At 44.1% G+C, this 20476-nt stretch overlaps 1 protein-coding gene across 7 annotated transcripts in view; it reads right to left on the reverse strand.

The window, feature by feature from the left end:
• Positions 1–8700: 8700 nt before the first annotated feature.
• The window catches only part of IL1RAP (interleukin 1 receptor accessory protein), a 236369-nt gene continuing 224593 nt past the window's right edge, over positions 8701–20476 (reverse strand). For 4 of the 7 annotated variants that reach the window (XM_033959016.1, XM_033959012.1, XM_033959011.1 and 1 more), the window contains exon 11: positions 8702–9739. In XM_033959016.1, coding sequence (XP_033814907.1) covers positions 9012–9739 — 728 coding nt within the window. In that variant the 3' untranslated portion in view covers positions 8702–9011. Of the gene's footprint in view, positions 9740–20476 lie in introns of all 7 variants that reach the window. The other 3 variants (XM_033959009.1, XM_033959010.1, XM_033959015.1) reach the window with 1 other exon arrangement.

Below are 20476 nucleotides of genomic sequence, written 5' to 3' on the forward strand. Positions count from 1 at the left end.
TACAACCCACATTGAGTTCCTTTGGAAAGACAGGTTAATATCTCAACAATTATTGTTAGTGAGTTGTAGCCGGGTCCTCGGAGGTCACTCAGCTCTTAAGTGGCCACTCCCAGAGGTATAAGGGAAAATTTTAAACTTGGAAATCTGCCATTGACAGATTATTTTTTCCCTTGCGACACAGAAGGGATTGCCGCATTACAGGTGGAGGCGCCACTGACCCAGATACATCTTCATAACCTTGTCTGCTGGCAGCGAATAGCTGTGCTTGAAAACTAGGGGAAAGCCGATACCTGAACTGAGCAGCAAGAATTTGGACAAATGTGCCAAGCTGTCTGCTAAGAGCAAAACTCAGCCTCTGCCAGGTGACCTCAGGTCGCCCGAATGGCTTCACTCCAGATCTGCTATTTTACGTCCCAGCTGAACGCTGAGAACTGGACGGCATTCCCTGCTTTTCAGCTGGGAGGTCTGGAAGGCTGAGGCAGGAGCTAATTAACCAGAAGTGCTTCAGAATGAGATAAGTGACCTGGAAGTGGGGTTTGCACGATGGCGGGACGGGGGGAGGGGAGTCAGTTGACAGACATGTGACTTGCACAAGCAGAAATGTCCACAATTAAGAATTTCAGGCTTTATATAGGAGTTTTGATGAAGATTAATAAAGCAATTGTATCACCTCATTCAACAGCATTAAACACAAATTCAGCTGAAGGTTTAACTGAATAGACAGGTCATAAGAACATAAGAATAGCCTTACTGGGTCAGACCAGTGGCGTAGCGAGGGTGGTGGTGCCCCTCTCCCGCCCTCTTCCCTGCCCCCCTGCTGCGCCCATGCACCCGCCCCCCATACCTTTTCAACTTTGACACAAGCAACGAAGAACTTGCTGCCCACGTCGGCTTCGGCACTCTCTCCGAGGTCACTTCCTCCTGGAAGCAGACAGCAAATTTGTCGCTGCTCGCATCAAAGTTATAAAGGAACGGGGAAGGGGCGTGGGTGCATGCGCGTGGAAGGGGGGCAGAGAGGAGGAGGGGTGCCGGTGCCCCGAGGAACACCGCACCCCCTTTTTACGACACTGGGTCAGACCAATGGTTCATCTATCCCAGTATCCCATCTTTGCGGAGGCCAATCCAAGTCACAAGTACCTGTCAAAAACCCAAATAGTAGCAGCATTTCAGAATCCTAAGAAGAGCAAGATTCCGAGATCCCAAAGAGTGCAACATTCCATGCGGAATCCCAAAGAGTGCAACATTCCATGCTACCGATCCAGGGCAAGCAGTGGCTTCCCCCATGTCTTTCTCAATAACAGACTATGGACTTTTCCTCCAGGAACTTGCCCAAACCTTTCTTAAAACCAGCTACTTTAACCGCTCTTACCACAACCTCTGGCAATGCGTTCCAGAGTTTAATTATTCTCTGAGTGAAAAAATATTTCCTCCTATTGGTTTTAAAAGTATTACTCTGTATCTTCATCAAGTGGCCACTCCCCCCCCTTTTCATGGGGGGGGGAACGTCAAATGGGACAAGAACAGAGGATCAGTGAGGAAGAGGAAGGGATAATAGAGCTTTATAGGTGGTATGGATGAGCAGACTGGCTATCTGCGTCATTTTGGTTAATTTGTTTGCATACTTTCCCCTTGTTATGTTTTTATTTTAAATATTGCCCACTGTTTTTATTTACTGTACACTCTTTGTTAAAAATGCCAGCCTATCATAAGAACATAAGCATTGCTCTGCCGGGTCAGACCAGGGGTCCATCGTGCCCGACAGTCCGCTCCCGCGGCGGCCCTCCAGGTCCATGACTGAAAGTGTTCCCTACCTAACCTAAAATGTCCATACCCTATTTGCTCAGTGTCCTGTGAGGTAAACCTCTATCTGTACCCTGTAGCCGGAGCCAGGTCAGGTTTTCAGGATCTCCACCATGAATATGTATGAGATGGATTTGCATGTACTGCCTCCTTGATATGCAAATCTAGCTCATGCATATTTATTGTGGATATCCTGAAAACCTGACCTGGCTCCGGCTCTTGAGGACCGGAATTGCCTACCCCTGACCTAGTGCAACCTTTAGGGAAAATTATCTGCTCAGGTTGGTACATAAGGTTATGAACAGAGGTGGCAGATCTGTGAAAAATCACCACAACTAGCCCACTTTTGGGCGTGGTAAATCTCACTCTGGGATGGTTCGCTCTTGACGTCTCTGCACGTAGGCGCCTATGCCAGGGTTGCCAGATTTTGCATCTGGAAAAAGAAGACGCGTGGCCTTGCCACGTTCTGCCCCCCCATCTCCACACATTCCTTCCCCACCCCCTCCTGCCACACACACACCGCTTCCCTTCCCCCGTACCTCGGTAACGATCCTGGCGTGAGCAGCATCCCCCAAGCTGCTTTCACACCAGCATTGGCATTTCCTTTGATGTCACTTTCTAGGTGCAGGTCCAGGTCTTGGTAAAAAAATGCTTCTTTAGTCTTCATATGCTGAGGAAAGTGAGATCTTACTTTCATCACTCTCACTTCGTCGTCCTTGTTCCATCTATTTAAGCCTAACTAAAAAAAAACTCCATAGACTTCAGCTAATCCAGAAAGCCGCGGCCAAGCTTATTTTCGCTAAAGGCAAGTTCGACCACGTCTCCCCACTCCTGTCCAAACTTCACTGGCTCCCAGTTCACTCCAGAGTCCTCTTTAAATGTGCCTGTTTAGCCTTCAAGATCCTACATGGCATCCTCCCTCCCGTTATCCCACTCTTCTGGAACTCCTCTGGAACTCCTCTAACCCTAATTCCACTAGATCCTCCCAAAAACTGAAACTATCATTCCCCTCTGCAAAAGGTATATCCCGCGTAGGAAAACTAGGAACATCCCTCCCCTTTAGAACCACAGAACTCTGGAACAACCTCACATCCCCGCTCAGAGTTTCAAGTTCCCACCAATCCTTCCGCAAACACCTGAAAACTTGGCTCTTTTCAAAATCTAACACTTCCCGCTTTTTGGTTCCTTGTCCCTCTTTATCTTTCTAGCTCCTTTCCTATAACCCTTAATTGTAGCTCCTTTTCAACCTAACCCTGTAAACCGTGCCGAGCTCTACACTTGTAGAGATGGCGCGGTATACAAACCTAAGGTTTAGTTTAGTTTAGTTTAGAGGAAGAGCCAGTGCTGAAGCGACAGTAGGTTGGGTGTTGCTGCGTGTGCCAGGAACATTACAGAGGAATGGAGAAAAGGGAACATAAGAATTGCCGCTGCTGGGTCAGACCAGTGGTCCATCGCAGCAGCGGAGGCAGAGAGGAGGACGGGCATCTGTGCCCTCACCAAGATGGCACCCAAGGTAGACAGGGCCGCAATCCGGTCAGGTTTTCAGGATTTCCCCAATGAATATGCATAAGATCTATTTGCATGCCCTGCTTTCATTGTATGCTAATAGATCTCATGAATATTCATTGGGGAAATCCTGAAAACCCGACTGGATTGCGGCCCTCGAGGAGGGACTTTGACACCCCTGGCTTAGAGGGAACAGTGAAAGGCCCGCTAATTGTGTGAGGGCTTTCACTGGTGCTATGGTTCAAATAGCTTTGAGTTAGAAGCACTGGGAGTTGATCTGTAATACTGTACAATCATAAATGGAGCACTTCATTTCATCCTTCCAAATTAGACTGCAGTTCCTCGCCTCTGCAGAGCTCAGGCTTTGCTAAGCTTGGTCATCAATCTCTATTAGCTTTAATTGCCTCTCAGCCTGATTAGCGTGGAAGTTGACAAAACCCCCGTACTGTATTTGCAGGGGAAGACTAATAGGTCTTGATTTTGTCTGTACAATGTGGTTTCCATTATGCAAAATTGATTTTCAGAAACTAGGTGGAAACAGCACACAGTGTACAGGAGCGAGTTTGGCAGGCGGAGCGATGGGATTTTGTTGTTGGGTGAGTGGGCGGGGGAGGGAACTTAAGTTTCTCAGGGGGGGGGGCTGAATGAGTTTGTGAGCGGCCGGTGACATTGTGAGTGGGTTGCAGTCAGATCTGAGCAGATGGAGAGTTGATGCCTTGTAGAAGTGAGTAGATTGGGGGGGGTGGGAGGGGGGAACAGTTTAGCAGGGTAGGAGAGTTGCCAGAGGTAGGAAGCTGAAATAAATTGATAGGGGGGTTGTCAAGGGTTTGAGCAAATGTGTGTGTGTATTGGTGGGGGGGAGAATATGAGTAATAGAAGGCACTAAGTTGAATGACTAAGGAAATGGGATATGATGTACACAGGTATAAAAGGAGAGAAGATAGGAATTTATGATGGTTTTGTCATAATTTTGTTAGGTCTGTAAACGGCCTTGATGGTTAATTACTAATAAATACACAAATGACTGGTGATCTGATAGGAGCTGATGAATGTGTGTGGGTGGGGGAGGGGGGGCAGGGGTCAAAGGCAGTGTGCAGGGGAAGCTGAATGACCAATCCGGGAAAGGAGGAGCAAATGCAGGCTGGGGGTCATTTCATATTAGCAGCATGTTTGGAATCCGCTCTCCCCTTGTTCAAGCTCTCTTCCCCTTTTATGTTGCCAATGCGGGTCTTCATGTACCTCTGATAGCTCTGCAGAGGAGTGGAACGACACCTCCGCCAACATTTCTGTGGCTGCCGCTAGGGAGTCCTGTTCCTCTTTTCACACTGGCTCATGGAAACCTCAACCGGCTCTTCAAATCATGCGATCAAAGGTCCTGCTGCGTTTGGCCTTCTCTTCAATCAGCAGTCTGCATTCGATCTAGATACATGTAGCTTCTTTGAACATAGACAAATAAAATTATTTATACAGATGGATCCTGAACAATAAACAGTCTAGCAGACTTACCAAGTCTCCCGCCTTCAATGGGAAACTCCCGCATCTGAGGGCCATCTCCTGCACGTCAGTTGCAATCTCTCACTGAGTGGTCTCCCTGTCCAGTGGCAGTAGCAGAAGATGCCAATCCCACGGCGCCAGGAGATGACATTTTATGAAGTGTTTCCTGTGACCACCAGGCGCGGAGGCCATGTTTTTTTTACCTGCCTCCAAATGGTGGGGCCAGCTGGAGCAATGGGTTGCATGAGGCAGGCTGGGGCAGATCGTAAATTTCTCCCTGAGTGGGTTGGTCCTCTTGGTATAGCCTGATGTGAACAACACCTAAAATCAACAGAAGATAGCTAAGTTCAATAAAGAATTAGAAGCTGCACAAAGTTTCAGCTAACTCAGGAGAATTTCTATGGCGTTAGAGAACCTGTCGCATACTGAAATCCAGAAGAGATGGGTAGGGATTTACAAATCACAATTTAGGTGAAATTAAGTGCTGGTCTTATTCTCAAATGCGCATATATTCGTAGGCACTGCTCCCACTAGGCTGAACAAGAGTCCTCCAGCTGCATTGCCGCCAGTAGGGGGCAGTGCTACAATATTGTGTTTTCAATTATTAGGGACAGGCAGGTTCCCTGGAGTCCTGCAGAGCTTGCCTATCCCTCACTATTAAAAAAAGTGATAGTGATTACAGCACCCCCCAGGGGGGGGGGTGCGTAACAGGGCAGGGATGGGTGGAACTAGGCGTGTCTAGGAGGTCCAGATTCTACTATAGTAAAAATCTGGCAACCCTAACCAAGCTGGTCTTTGGAAAAAGGAAGTTATATGTGTGTAGGAGTTTAGTGTTCTATTACGTCTCCTGAGCTCTGAAAGAAAGTGAAAATAATATTGAAGATTTCTCATACAGCGTCCCCTAGATTCAATGTATGGTGAAATCTAGGCACTTGCCCAGTTTGCAAGCAGATCTGAGTAACAAACCAGATAGTGCTGATAATCAATTTTTGGTGGTGCACACATAACTTCTTGTGTACGGATTCAAGGAGGGGCCATTTATCAAATAGGTACCTACCGTACGTGGTTTACAATGGAATGAGTAAAAAAAAAAATTAAAATAAAGGTAAGAAAATAATAACAACAAAGGGAGCATAACAGACTGACATACTGGAAACAAGAGGGGAGGAGGGGCTTGGTCAGTTAATAAATACATCGAGATTGAAAATAAAGGGGTGGAAAGTGGTGGGAGGGGATTTGCCCCCAGCGTTAAATACTCCAGATCCATGCTTAACTTAGGCCCAGGGATTTACACCAGGTTTTGGTTGGGGGAAATCCTTGCACCTTAAAATTAGGCTCAGATCCCAGTGCTGTTCTGGAATTGGTGTCCGACTTGGGGCACCTTTTATAAAATAGTGCTTACCGCTGATTTTTGGGCCGTGTGTGTGCAATGCAAATATCTCTAAGGCACCAACAGGAGAGCATGACACGACTCTTGCTTCCCCTCAACTGAATTGAGCAAAGAGAACACAAACTAAGACTGAAAAATATAACCAGACTTGTAGGGCATAAGAGTTGCCCTACTGGAACAAACCGAAGGTCCATCAAATCCTGTATCCTGTTTCCGACAGTGGCCAACCCAGGTCCCAAGTATCTGGCAGAAACCCAAAGAGTAGCAACATTCCAGAGCTGAGGTTGTGATGTCATAATGCCTCATTCCACCAATGCCCAAGAGCCAACCTCAGCAGTGATGTCACAATGGCAGAAACCCAAAGAGTAGCAACATTCCAGAGCTGAGGTTGTGATGTCATAATGCCTCATTCCACCAATGCCTAAGAGCCAACCTCAGCAGTGATGTCACTAAACTAAATTAAACCTTAAGTTTGTATACCGCATCATCTCCATAAAGATAGAGCTCGACACGGTTTACAGGTTTATGTCACAATGGCTTGATTGTCCTATACTCGGCTCACATAAAAACATAAGAGTTGCTATACTGGGACAATCTGAAGGTCCATCAAGCCCAGGATCCTGTTTCCAACAGTGGCCAACCCAGGTCCCAAGTACCTAGCTAGATCCCAAGTAGTAAAAAAGATTCTATGCTGCTAATCCTAGGAATAAGCAGTGGATTTTCTAAAGCCATCTCAATAATGGCCTATGGACATCTCTTTTAGGAAATTATCCAAACCTTTTTTAAACTCTGCTAAGCTAACTGATTTCACCGCATTCTCTGGCAACCTTCTCTGCTGGTTTAGCGAATCAGATAGTTATTTGCAAAATTGGCGAAGCTGAATTTAGCAAAGGCCTGAAACTTGTGAACAAGAGTGCCATTCTTCAGGACTCCATCCCTAGCTATCAACTCTTCATCAATCTTTCACAGCCCTTCAAAATCCAATTACCTTTTAAAATAACAAATAAATATACTCAAGCCAAAGGAAACCTTTCATGCTTGGATTGATTTCAAAATCTGGTCAGGAAGACTCTTATAAATTACATGTTAGGAAACTTAATTATGATTCAGAGGAGGTTTACAAAGAAAGAGAATACCTGGAGGGGGAATCAAGGAGGGTGGGAGTAAAGCTTTGCAATCCTCAGGGAAGATGCAGAAATTGGGAGTAGCTAAAGCTCCTAGTGCTACTACTTATGCTCAATGGCGTAGCAAGGGGAGGAGGCGCCCCCCACCCCCATGCTCCTCCCTGACCCCCACGCCACACTCATGTTCTCCCTTCCCCATCAGATATCGGATGCCCCTACCCAGTTATCTCCCGCTGATTGGGAGAGCCCCAACTTTTTATTGGCACGCTGTATAACCTGACAATGCCACTGAAAATCTGGGAAGAACACTGCCACACTAGCTAGTTAGTGCCAGGGCAGTCAAAGGGTAGACCAAGACATTGTCTTGGCACCGTCAATATTCAGGGCTGGTACCAGGATATCTATCCAGACAAATTTGATTGCAGAATTAATAATAATAATAATATAACAGTTTATATACCGCAGGACCGTGAAGTTCTATGCAGTTTACAATAATTAGAAGATGTTACCGTTTGAATGGATTTAGCAATGTTCTGCCGGTTAACATTGATAGAAAGATGCTATCAGTTGAGTGGAATTAGCAAAGTTAGAAACTAGTGATTAACAACTCTAGGGATCAGTTATTGTGGGATGAGGTTAGTTGCCTAAGTACTAGCTCCCCTAACTTGTGCATATTTACCCAGGTACTCAGAAACTTCCAGGGGTCAAACAAGACTCAGATGCTCAGCGATGGTGCCTGGATTAGGCCTAGGATTAGGCAAAGAGTATTAAGTGAACTCTGGCCTCAGATTTTTTGCTCCCTTAAACAATTTAGTAACTATGCAAGTCTATTATTGCATAGTCTATGACAGGGGTAGGCAATTCCGGTCCTCGAGAGCCACAGGCAGGTCAGGTTTTCAAGATATCCACAATAAATATGCATGAGATAGATTTGCATCTCAAGGAGGCAGTGCATGCAAATCTATCTCATAAATAGTCATTGTGGATATCCTGAAACGTGACCTGGCTCAGGCTCTCAAGGACCGGAATTGCCTACCCCTGGTCTATGAGCATCACACATTTGAGTGTTTTCACTGGCGTATTAGAGAAATTCAATGGCCTTCTCCCACAATTAGTAATACTGTTCCTCCATGCTAGCCAAACCAGAGAAGGAAGAGAAACACTTGCTTAGTGTTTTGGTGGACACAGCTGATGTGATCAGTAGGCTTCAAACTTCAGAGTCAACTCTTTCTGCTGACTAGAACTGATCCTGAATTTTAATCTTAAAACATGGAAACATTTGAACACGAAGAGAAATAACTGCATTTGTAAAAAAAAACCCCAAAAAACCCAACAAAAAAAACCCAACCCATAGTAAACAATATATTTAATCAACATAAGCCATACAGTGGTATTCTAATCATAATGTTGCAAAGGTTGCTAGAACCAAACCAAAATGGCTACCAAATTCATTTTTCTAAAATAGAAAATGGTCACCAGCATTTAAGTGTTTGTCACAGTGATGAGCACGTAGGAGTCCTGTCTCTTGAGTCCCTTGCTAATCAGGAAACACAAACTCAGTCCCTAGCATCAAATATTTTTTTGCTCGACAGGAGAACCAGAGTCTTGATATCGTTTTATCGTATCAGTTCACGCTGTGGTCTGTATCTCAACACAAAGCGCACATCGCTGTGTCCCACACGTGTTCTCGGGCCTGACTAAAGTACGTAGAGGTCATTATTATTGTTTGATAAATCAGAGTAGTGTCGAAGAGTCAAGGCCGAGATTTGGGAAGCTGGGGGCCCTTGGCTGTTACCATTGGGAATCCAGTGCTTTTTCTTGCCATAGGTGACTGGCCTGCACAGATGAGTCTCCCATTTGGTCCTTGTCAACGTTTGAGTTTTACTCCTGTGTTTGTTTCCCTCGTCACAGTAAGTCACACAGCACTGACAAGCTCTGGGACCCTTAGGACCGTTTTTCAATTTCGACACGGAGGCAGGAGCTAGGCCACTGTTGGCTGCAGTGCTGGCTTTAGAAGGACATGGATTTGATGTCCTTCTGATCTGTTTTTTCCTCTTATGGATGCGGTCTAGGCTGATATCCGACTGGGAAGAGTAGCTCTCGTTCCAGCTGGAGCCAGCTGTCAGGCTCCTCAAGGGAAGTGCCAAACGCAAGGCTTTCCAAAATTTAGAGCTGGAGTTTTTGGACCTGTCTCCATCCCACCTCACAAAGGAGACAGAGTCCCTCAGCTGGGTGATGCCAGCATGGGTACACTGGACTGGTTTGTACTCCACAATGACCAGTTTTGTACAGATGGCATTTTGGCAAACGATGCCCAACTTAAACTCCAACATGCTGATGCTTTTCTCGGTCAAGTAATCAGGACTCAGGATGACAATCATTCTACGACTTCTTTGAATGAATTCAAAGACAGCTTCAATTGTGTCTAGAGAAGGAGAGGAAGGGAGGGAGGAAAGAGGAGGAAAAGAGGAGAAAAATAATGCAAGTTAAGACATCTATAAATGTCCTACCCAAAGCATCAGCAGTTTTAGTAGTGATCTGACAGATAGTTTGTACTCCACTCTTAACTATCACAAAGCACATGGCTACTCCTGCAAACATGGAAGAAATTCACCAAGTTAGTTCTTCAAATTAATCATTTGTTCACATTCTGTTTATTTATTGAATTTAGTATCTTGCTTCTGGCTAAAATGCCATTAATGTAGATCAGAGTCAATCATCCCCATAAAAATCATACTGGAATGATACAGCTTAAATCAGGGACCATCCAATACATTAGTAAAATTATTTTCAAAAGAAGCATGCCTTCATCAACTTGCGGCATACCAAAAAGACATGCTTCAGAACACATTGCAAAGAATGCGATCCACAGCATTGGTGCATGCAACGCAAAACACAGCCCTGGGCTTCTGTCAATTTCACAGCTCAGAAAACTTGGTACCACCGAGAGCACATTCAATGATGACCTAGTGGAACAGAGATGAAATGAAACAGAGAAAGTTCAGACAGAAAGAGCGCGAGGGAATTGTTTACGTGGTCCTCAAATCTGCAAAACTCAAAAGTGTGAAAATCAAGATGGCTGGAGTTTGTTGCCTGGTCTGTTTTTTCTCAGGCTGCGTAAAAAATACTCAAAACCAGCTGACGTGTCTTACAGCAAGAAACAGCTACAACTACTTAGCTGAGGAAATTTTGAGGACTGAAATATCAAAGAATTGGGTGATTCCGAGTTTCAAGGGTTCAAGGTTATAAGCTATCCACCAAGATTGGTGATATTACAAGAGCATTCTAGGGGAATCTATAATGATAAATATCATTCTATTGACTGAATAGCCAAAGGTTGAAATGGCCTAGTTTCAGAACTATCCACTTCTAAGAATAGACCTATGGTTGAATATCCCACTGCCAAGGTTGAAACGGCCTAGTTTCAGAACTATCCACTTCTAAGAATAGACCTATGGTTGAATATCCCACTGCCAAGGTTGAAACGGCCTAGTTTCAGAACTATCCACTTCTAAGAATAGACCTATGGTTGAATATCCCACTGCCAAGGTTGAAACGGCCTAGTTTCAGAACTATCCACTTCTAAGAATAGACCTATGGTTGAATATCCCACTGCCAAGGTTGAAACGGCCTAGTTTCAGAACTATCCACTTCTAAGAATAGACCTATGGTTGAATATCCCACTGCCAAGGTTGAAACGGCCTAGTTTCAGAACTATCCACTTCTAAGAATAGACCTATGGTTGAATATCCCACTGCCAAGGTTGAAACGGCCTAGTTTCAGAACTATCCACTTCTAAGAATAGACCTATGGTTGAATATCCCACTGCCAAGGTTGGAACGGCCTAGTTTCAGAATTATCCACTTCTAAGAATAGACCTATGGTTGAATATCCCACTGCCAAGGTTGAAACGGCCTAGTTTCAGAATTATCCACTTCTAAGAATAGACCTATGGTTGAATATCCCACTGCCGATGTATCAGAGTATTGACTTTATTCAAAAACTGCCTTCCATGTACATAAAGCCACAAATTGGCCAGCAAGCAGTGACACTGCTCTTGAAGATGGCTCTATCCCCATGACCATTGGGGGGCGGGGGGAGGGAGCGAGGATTGATTAGCTATGACTCAGGGTCTTGTAATCCCTCTCCTTGTTTATTACCATATGAGATCTTTGCATCCTGAAGTAAAGCTTCGTATAGTACTTTTGGTAGTCCTCTTTCTTACCCTAACCATAAACATTAGGATGCCAATGCAAATAGCTTACCACGGTTCTTGGTACCAAAATCCAATTATAGAATACCAGCATGAATACTAGCCTTGATGCCCCTAAAATTAGATGCCAACAATTACTCCAGGTCAGTGGCCATTGTATATTGGTGCTTAACTCTTCGCTGAAATGTGCAAAAGTTGGAGTGTTCTAGTTATAGCACACATTCCAGAAGCACACCCATAACCCACCCATATGCGCACCCCCTTGTATTTCTGCATTATGCAGTTTTGGTGCGTACAGTGCGTTCTCGCTATTTAGGAGTCCAGTGTTCGTGATTTTGCATTTGCACCACGGTTTTGGCCTGTCTGCACATCAGCCTTCTTTGCTTTCACTTTCACTTCTGAAAATGGCCACCAAGCTTCCAGGGAGTTGCAACAACACATCAGACATCTAACCCTGTTTTTCTTATAGAATCCATTGTTTGCTTTCTGCGCTTTTGAGGAACCACATTTATTGACTGGAACCTTCCAATAGACACATTGTTTTGTTATTCGCAAATTCATGCTTCACAAATATATCTGGGAACTATACTGCTGTGAATAATGGGAACACACTTTATGTTATAGCAATTAATGTGTAATTTACATACAGAATTTATACCTATTGCTAGGCACCAATTTATAGAATTTCCTTTAAGATGTGCATTTTGATGACATCATCATGCTCAAAAGCAAAGGACCAGCACAAGGGCTCGGGGCCTCCTAATAGCAAACCCTTGGCATTCACAGTTACATTTTAATTCTGTTTTGGGTTCTGCTCCCTCCACACCCAAAAAAACACTGGTCAATTTTCAGTGTGATTTAACTGGGAAGGCAGGCCATGTCCAACCCAGATTTTTAGTGGCACTTGCCTGGAAAGTGCTGCTGAAAATCTGGACAGAGACAGGTCATAGTGAAGGTGAAGTCTGAGCATACTAGAGTTACTTGGACAATGGCAATATTCAACAGTGATTGCCAGAAAGCTACCAAGTAAGCTCAGGATAGAAAAAGCCTGCCCTAAGACAACCAGGAAGCTATGGAGATTTGCGTGCCCTGCCTCCACTATATGCAAATCTCTTTCATGAATATTCATTGTGGATATCCTGAAAACCAGACTGGCTGGGGTGCCTCCAGGATCAGGTTTGGTAACCACTGCCGTATGGCCTAGTCTCCCCATCCATACAGTGACCCATACAGTGACCCATGATTTCTTGAATTCAAATATGCTTCTCGCCTCCACCACCTCCACTGGGAGGCCATTCCATGAGTGGTAAGAGCAAGATTTTTATGCTGTTGGGGTTGTCCCAGAATGCTTCCACACAGTTACGTCCTGTATCTGAAAGCAACGCACCTTCAGCTACAACAGAAAATGGCATGACCCAAGGCCAAATCATTTCCCTACTAATGTGGCTATTTTCACATGCGGCCTAATTCCAGGAGACCCACTGCAAAGACTGGGGGCTTCTGAAGTCAGGCCCATTCCTGTTCCGAGAGATGATCATGTGTTTTAGATCATTATTTCCTTTATCACAATCGACTGAAATGGGCAGATGACAAATTTAGAAGTCTGAAATACCACCTTTGGGTAATTCTGTCTGCTGGCTCAGTACAACTGCCTGAATTTCAGCTCTCCCAATGCAAATCTTTGCTAATTTAACCATCATCTGTGTTTTGCAATGCATCCCGTACTTTTCTGGGAAATCACCTGTCCCTACGGCTTTATGACCAATTTGGTCTGGGTATAGTCAACCACCAGTGACCCAGGCAGGATTCACAGTTCGAGTACTTACACTTCATAAAGTTTCCCTGGAACTGTTCAACCAATGGGGCTTACTTACTGTATACCTGCAAAATGATCTGGTACGCTGTCAATAGCGTGCAGGACATTGGCGTGCCGACAATCCCGCCCCAACAGTTGCGTGCAGGACAAATGCACGCCACCCAAATGCCTTCTGTTTGGGTGAAATAGTAAGTAGATGGGGGGGGGGGGGTTTGCAGCAATTGTGCGCATGGGCATCCCCCTTAATGTAGTGGGGAAGTCCCCCCTCCCCCTCAGAGTGGAAAACCAAGTTTAGAGTTTGCGCAAGTTTTAAGTGTAGTGGGGGGGGGGGGAATTACCCTCCCACCTCAACGAGAGTGGGAGTGTATTAGGGGGTTCCCTCCAACCCTCCCCCCCCCCAGAGCACAAACGGACATGCAATAGGGGAAAGAAATAGGGCGGCAAACATTTTTCCTGCACGCAACTGTTGGGGCGGGATTGTCCCCACGCCAATGTCCTGTGCGCTTTTGACGGGTCACCCACTATTCCATCCTCTTCCTTAGGGATCCCCCTGACCCATGATTTCTTGAATTCAAATATGCTTCTCGCCTCCACCACCTCCACTGGGAGGCCATTCCATGAGTGGTAAGAGCAAGATTTTTATGCTGTTGGGGTTGTCCCAGAATGCTTCCACACAGTTACGTCCTGTATCTGAAAGCAACGCACCTTCAGCTACAACAGAAAATGGCATGACCCAAGGCCAAATCATTTCCCTACTAATGTGGCTATTTTCACATGCGGCCTAATTCCAGGAGACCCACTGCAAAGACTGGGGGCTTCTGAAGTCAGGCCCATTCCTGTTCCGAGAGATGATCATGTGTTTTAGATCATTATTTCCTTTATCACAATCGACTGAAATGGGCAGATGACAAATTTAGAAGTCTGAAATACCACCTTTGGGTAATTCTGTCTGCTGGCTCAGTACAACTGCCTGAATTTCAGCTCTCCCAATGCAAATCTTTGCTAATTTAACCATCATCTGTGTTTTGCAATGCATCCCGTACTTTTCTGGGAAATCACCTGTCCCTACGGCTTTATGACCAATTTGGTCTGGGTATAGTCAACCACCAGTGACCCAGGCAGGATTCACAGTTCGAGTACTTACACTTCATAAAGTTTCCCTGGAACTGTTCAACCAATGGGGCTTACTTACTGTATACCTGCAAAATGATAATTATGCATGCAATTTATATATTGTGAGATGCTTCTGTTGGGAACCTGACTGAGGATTACTGGGATCCCTTCTCCTCCGAAAGAAAACCAAAAAAACTTTGTGGAGTGACGATGTTCCTAAATGGACTTTATTTGCAAGCAGTGTCTCACTTCTGGCTCACCACACAATTGGACCCCTGAAGAAGACTTTTTGTCGAAACGCGGACCATGTTGGGTCTTGTATCCCTAGCGGACTAGGTCCTTTAAGGCTCTTATGTGGATGATTTATTTTTATGTGGATGGAATTATTATATGTGGATGATTTCAGTGTACCTTTGGAACTTTGACACTTTCAAATGAAGTCCATTTAGGAACATCGTCACTCCACAGAGTTTTTTTGGTTTTCTCTGGATTTTCTTCTTTGTGGATATTTCGGGGTCAATTCCTTTTGTTTTTTATCCCTTCTTCTCCTCCATTTAGCTACATCACCAAGGAACAAATTCCACAGTTGCTTTTAAATGTGTTTATGATAGAGAAGTGGCTGGCATTTCCCATAGACCAGTGGTAGGCAATTCCAGTTCTCAAGAGCCAGAGCTAGGTCAGGTTTTCAGGATATCCACAATAAATATGCATGAGATAGATTTGCATCTCAAGGAGGCAGTGCATGCAAATCCATCTCATACATATTCATTGTGGATATCCTGAAAACATGACCTGGCTCCGGCTCTCGAGGACCAGAATTACCTACCCCTGCCATAGACCAGTGTCTCTCATACCTTTTTAGTTCCGGCGCACTAAACTGAGCAAACGTTTTTCGCGGGATTTTATAATTGAAATGATAAAATTGCAAAACCAACAAAAAATTAAAATTGAGAGTTATTTATTAAGTTCTTCAAGCTATGTATGGGTAATTGTAACAACGGTGAAACAAACGTAGATAGAATTGCTAATCAATATGATGGATGTGCTTGTTTTTGAGTGCAAATGAACTCAAAACACAGCTTGATAGTCGACAAGCAAACACACATTTCATCATCCACCATCTGCAGTTGTTCATTTTTTAAAAAAAATGTAATTTCTGTCAGAGCTGAAAATCAAAGTTCGTAAAGATAAGAAGATCCAAACGGTAGCAAAGCCTTGATTGCTTTGTTGCTCAAGTTAGGATAACTAGTGCATAAAAAATAAAATTACTTGCAGTTAGTTTTCAAGGACCAATCACGTCAAAGAACGATGACGGTTGTATCCATACGCACGCAGACGTTCATAACATTGACAGACTCTTCCGTTCGTGGCGTTCACGTCATCTATTCTAGTGTATACTTAAGAAGGGAATTTTTTAAAATAAAGTAAAACTCTGGAATCTCTCGTGGCACACCCAGAATCTCTTTGGGGCACACCACTGTGCCGTGGCACCCAGTTTGAGAGACACTGCCACAGAATCTTGTCATGTCTGTCTTGACTAGATCGTAGGCTCCGTGGAACATGCGTCCTTGTACACTGCTGTGTACACTGGAGTAGCACTTTAAAAATAAGTAATCTTGGATGAAAAATTCCTCTTAAATTTTAATTGCAACCTGCAGGTTTCATGGAGTATCCCCTAGTCCCAGTACTTTTGGAAGGAGAAAATAGCCATGCCCTTATTACCAGTTACGCTATACTTGTGATTTATCAAACCTGTATCATATCCCCTCTCAGCTTAAGAGCCTTAACCATTTAGTTTTTCCTCATAGGAGGAGCTGATCCCTCTGTTTTTTTTAAATCACTTATATTGTCCTTCCCTGTCTGCTATATCCTCTTTGAGGCAGGACAACCAGACCAGCACACAGTATAGCCACAGTAGAGAGAAATAAAGAGCTTGATATATTTTGGGTTCCATTCTTCATTTGTTAGCAAATAATACCTCAAATTCTGGAGGGTTTTTTTTTTTCAGATTGTTGGCATACACTGAGCCAAGGTTAACCCTTCTCTGATCTTATCATCACAATCTGCTGATTTCTGATAGTCACATTCCTCATTTATACATACATTTTTATTAAAAGAAAAGAAAAGAATGGATGACAAAACTCAAAAAAACAATGTAAAACTAAAATTATAAAAATAATTATTTTTATTCAACAACTTCAAGAAATTGCATTTAGAAAGGAGAACAAAATGACAATCACAAAATAATACAGAAAGAAAAATACTTTAATGCAAAACAGAGCCAAAATAATTCTAAAATGTAAAATCATACAAACAAAAAAACTACAGGACATGAGGACAAATTTTTCCCTGTCCCCGCAGGAACTCATTTTCCCATCCTGTCCCCACGAGTTCTTTTCCTGTCCCTACCCCATTCCTGCAAGCTCCGTCCTCCTCTGCACAAGCCTCAAACACTTTAAAATCCTAAGTAGCAACATTCTAGAGCTCAGATTGTGATGTCATAATGCCTCATTCCACCAATGCCTGAGCTCCTTCCTTATCTGGACAAGCCTCAGACACTTTAACATCATAAGTAGCAACATTCTAGAGCTCAGATTGTGATGTCATAATGCCTCATTCCACCAATGCCTAAGCTCCGTCCTCATCCGCACAAGCCTCAAACACTTTCAAATCCTAAGTAGCAACATTCTAGAGCTCAGATTGTGATGTCATAATGCCTCATTCCACCAATGCCTAAGCTCCGTCCTCATCCGCACAAGCCTCAAACACTTTCAAATCCTAAGTAGCAACATTCTAGAGCTCAGATTGTGATGTCATAATGCCTCATTCCACCAATGCCTGAGCTCCGCCCTCATCTGCACAAGCTTTAATATCATAAGTGTTCAAGGCTTGTGCGGTTAAGGCTGAGCTTACAGGACTGGAGCAGGGATAGGGTCAGTGTCAAAACTCACGGTGATGGGGCGGAGAAATTGAGTTCATGCGGGGACAGGGAACATTTTGTCCCCCGTGTCATTCTCTACAAAAAAACCCCAGCACCAACAACTAATCATTTCCTCTGGTGAAAATACTATAGGATTAGGAGAGGAGACTGTGAGAAAAGATTCAGCATGCATCACATGTCATTTCACTCTAATTTTGTAACATTTATGTCAGATTGGTTCTGCCCCTTTTTGCCGCCTAAATCACTGAAGGTATTGTTGGGAGAAAACCATAGACGGATCACAGTTCTTGAGGGCAATTCTATAGCTGAGCTCTTCTGTCTAGGCACCCAGGGAGCACCTAGCGAACGACTACTTCCCTTTCCCCCTCCTTTACTAAGTCACGCTAGTGTTTTTAGCGTCAGCTGCGGTGGTAAGAACTTCAATGCTCATAGAATTCCTTTAAGCATCGAAGTTCTTACCGGCGCTAAAAACGTTAGCACGGCTTTGTAAAGGAGGGGGGTTTATACAGTAGAATATTAGCCAGGAAAATATGCATTATAGTATTCAATAAGTTACTCTGCTCAGTTGCAAACTATGCAGGAATTAAGATATGCGTCTACTTAAGAGAATAGGCGCGTTTAGACGCGCATCCAGGTGTGTGTATACAGAATGCTAGCATACTTGGTTTTTATTATTTTTAACATATTACACAGCAATGAATGAAGTACAGTGGTTTACGAGCATAATTTGTTCCAGAAGCTTGCTCGTAAACCAAATTGCCACATTCATTACTATGTAATAAAAACAAAGTATGCTAGCAAACACCTGGATGTCCGGGGCGGTACTTGGAGAGACCTCCCAGGATGAAGCCGTCCACGCAATGTGCGGTGGCGGCGAAAAGGGCAAACAGAATGCTAGAAATGATAAAGAAGGGGATCACGAACAGATCGGAGAAGGTTATCATGCCGCTGTACCGGGCCATGGTGCGCCCTCACCTGGAGTACTGCATACAGCACTGGTCGCCGTACATGAAGAAGGACACGGTACTACTCAAAAGGGTCCAGAGAAGAGCGACTAAGATGGTTATGGGGCTGGAGTTGCTGTACAGTGAGAGATTAGAGAAACTGGGCCTCTTCTCCCTTGAAAAGAGGAGACTGAGAGGGGACATGATCGAAACATTCAAGATACTGAAGGGGATAGACTTAGTAGATAAGGACAGGCTGTTCACCCTCTCCAAGGTAGGGAGAACGAGAGGGCACTCTCTAAAGTTGAAAGGGGATGGTTCTTCTTCACCCAGAGAGTGGTGGAAAACTGGAACGCTCTTCCGGAGGCTGTTATAGGGGAAAACACCCTCCAGGGATTCAAGACAAGGTTGGACAAGTTCCTGCTGAGCCAGAACATACACAGGTAAGGCTAGACTCAAATAGGGCACTGGTCTTTCACTAGAGGGCCACCGCGTGAGTGGACTGCTGGGCACGACGGACCACTGGTCTGACCCAGGAGCGACAATTCTTATGTTCTTATGTACTATAAGTTACAGACATACATGTACATTAATTTTGCGAACTTAGATTACACAGGCCAACAACACCCAAAAAACCATTCTTGGTGCCTTCTTTTTGGTTTTTTTTTAACCTGTTCCTGGGGTTATTTGGGATGCTAATTCAGAAAACTGCATTGGATTAGACCGCATCAGCTCTAATTTCTTAGAAATGGTTGAATTTATTTTTTATTTTTTTACTGCTATTTAAAAGAGATCTCTTTTGCAGAATCGGGATGTCATAACAAGCTTTCTTTTTCGAAAGGGAAATTTATGTATTTAAATTAGCCACATTTTTTTGTGTGTGTATAATGACCTCTCTTTCACAACTGTTCGTCTGCTTCCTTTCTTATAATGCACACTGGCATAAAAATGTAAAGCTCAAATGACAAAATCGTCTCTGTTCCGTTACATAATTATGTGCAAAACATTTATGGTAAACACATGGTTTCCTTAGACGACATAAATTTGTGTTTCAAAGCTTTCTCAACCTGATCTGTTTAAAACAGTTGCACCTAGATTTCAATTCTATCAGGTTTTTTCAGCTTTGTCTTCTGTCATTGGTTGGTGTTTTTGCGCACAAGTTAGCAGATATAGTGATCGTGTTTAGATATTTCCAATTGTAGTTTTGCATCCAAAAACACTGGATTGTAAAAAGTAAGTAACTTATAAATGACCCATATTTCATAGCATCAATGACTGAAAGCAAATCATGTCCCTGGTCTTCATTTGTTCTTGTTGTGAAAAACTTTCTTGGCAACAAGACGGCAGACAATTACACACAATTAGTAGACGATATGCTCTTCCATTTCAACAGGCTTGGCTGTAACATGAGCGTTAAAATCCATTATCTGCAGTCACTTACAGCCTCTTTTACAAAGCCGTGCTAAAAGCCCCGAAGCCCTTAAATTCTCTATGGGCTTCGGGGCTTTTAGCGCAGAGCCACGCTATGCATTAGTAAAGAGGGGTTATTAGCAATGGGGCTACCGCACAAAGATAGGACTGACTTTTATGCATAGCGACACTTAACCAGCCAAGTGCTGACTCCGCCCCCAAAATAGCCAGTTTCCAGTCTAACCCAGGGGTGGGCAACTCCGGTCCTGCCTGACAATCACAGACCTTGATTTGCTCGAACAGCCTGCGCTCGTGAACTGGGGCACATTAAAAGCTTTTGAAATCCAGCTGCTCTACAATTTTCATTCATCTCTCAGCCTATTTTTCTTCTAGGGTGGTGAGGGAACCTGTGGAAGGCCCACTGCGATATCAAGGGGTGATCTCAGCACCTGCTTTTGAAATGGACAAGCTGAAAGGTCCACCTGCGGGTTCCCTCCCCCGCTGCAGGCACTGGGACCGCAGAATTGGTTTCACTGGCATAAGAACAAGTGCTGAGAAGTGCACCAGCAGTTAGTTTAAGAGAGAAAGCTCGTTCCAGACATACCCTACGCAACAACTGAGACTGTCCTGTGCTGATAAGTGCTTAAAAATAACCATTTGTACGCAGTATTCCCGGAAAGAAAGAGAGGAATGGAACTTCATCCCCAGAGTACAAAGGAAGTTTC

The sequence above is a fragment of the Geotrypetes seraphini genome, chromosome 9 (genome assembly GCF_902459505.1).
Source record: "Geotrypetes seraphini chromosome 9, aGeoSer1.1, whole genome shotgun sequence".
NCBI classification, from domain to species: domain Eukaryota; kingdom Metazoa; phylum Chordata; class Amphibia; order Gymnophiona; family Dermophiidae; genus Geotrypetes; species Geotrypetes seraphini.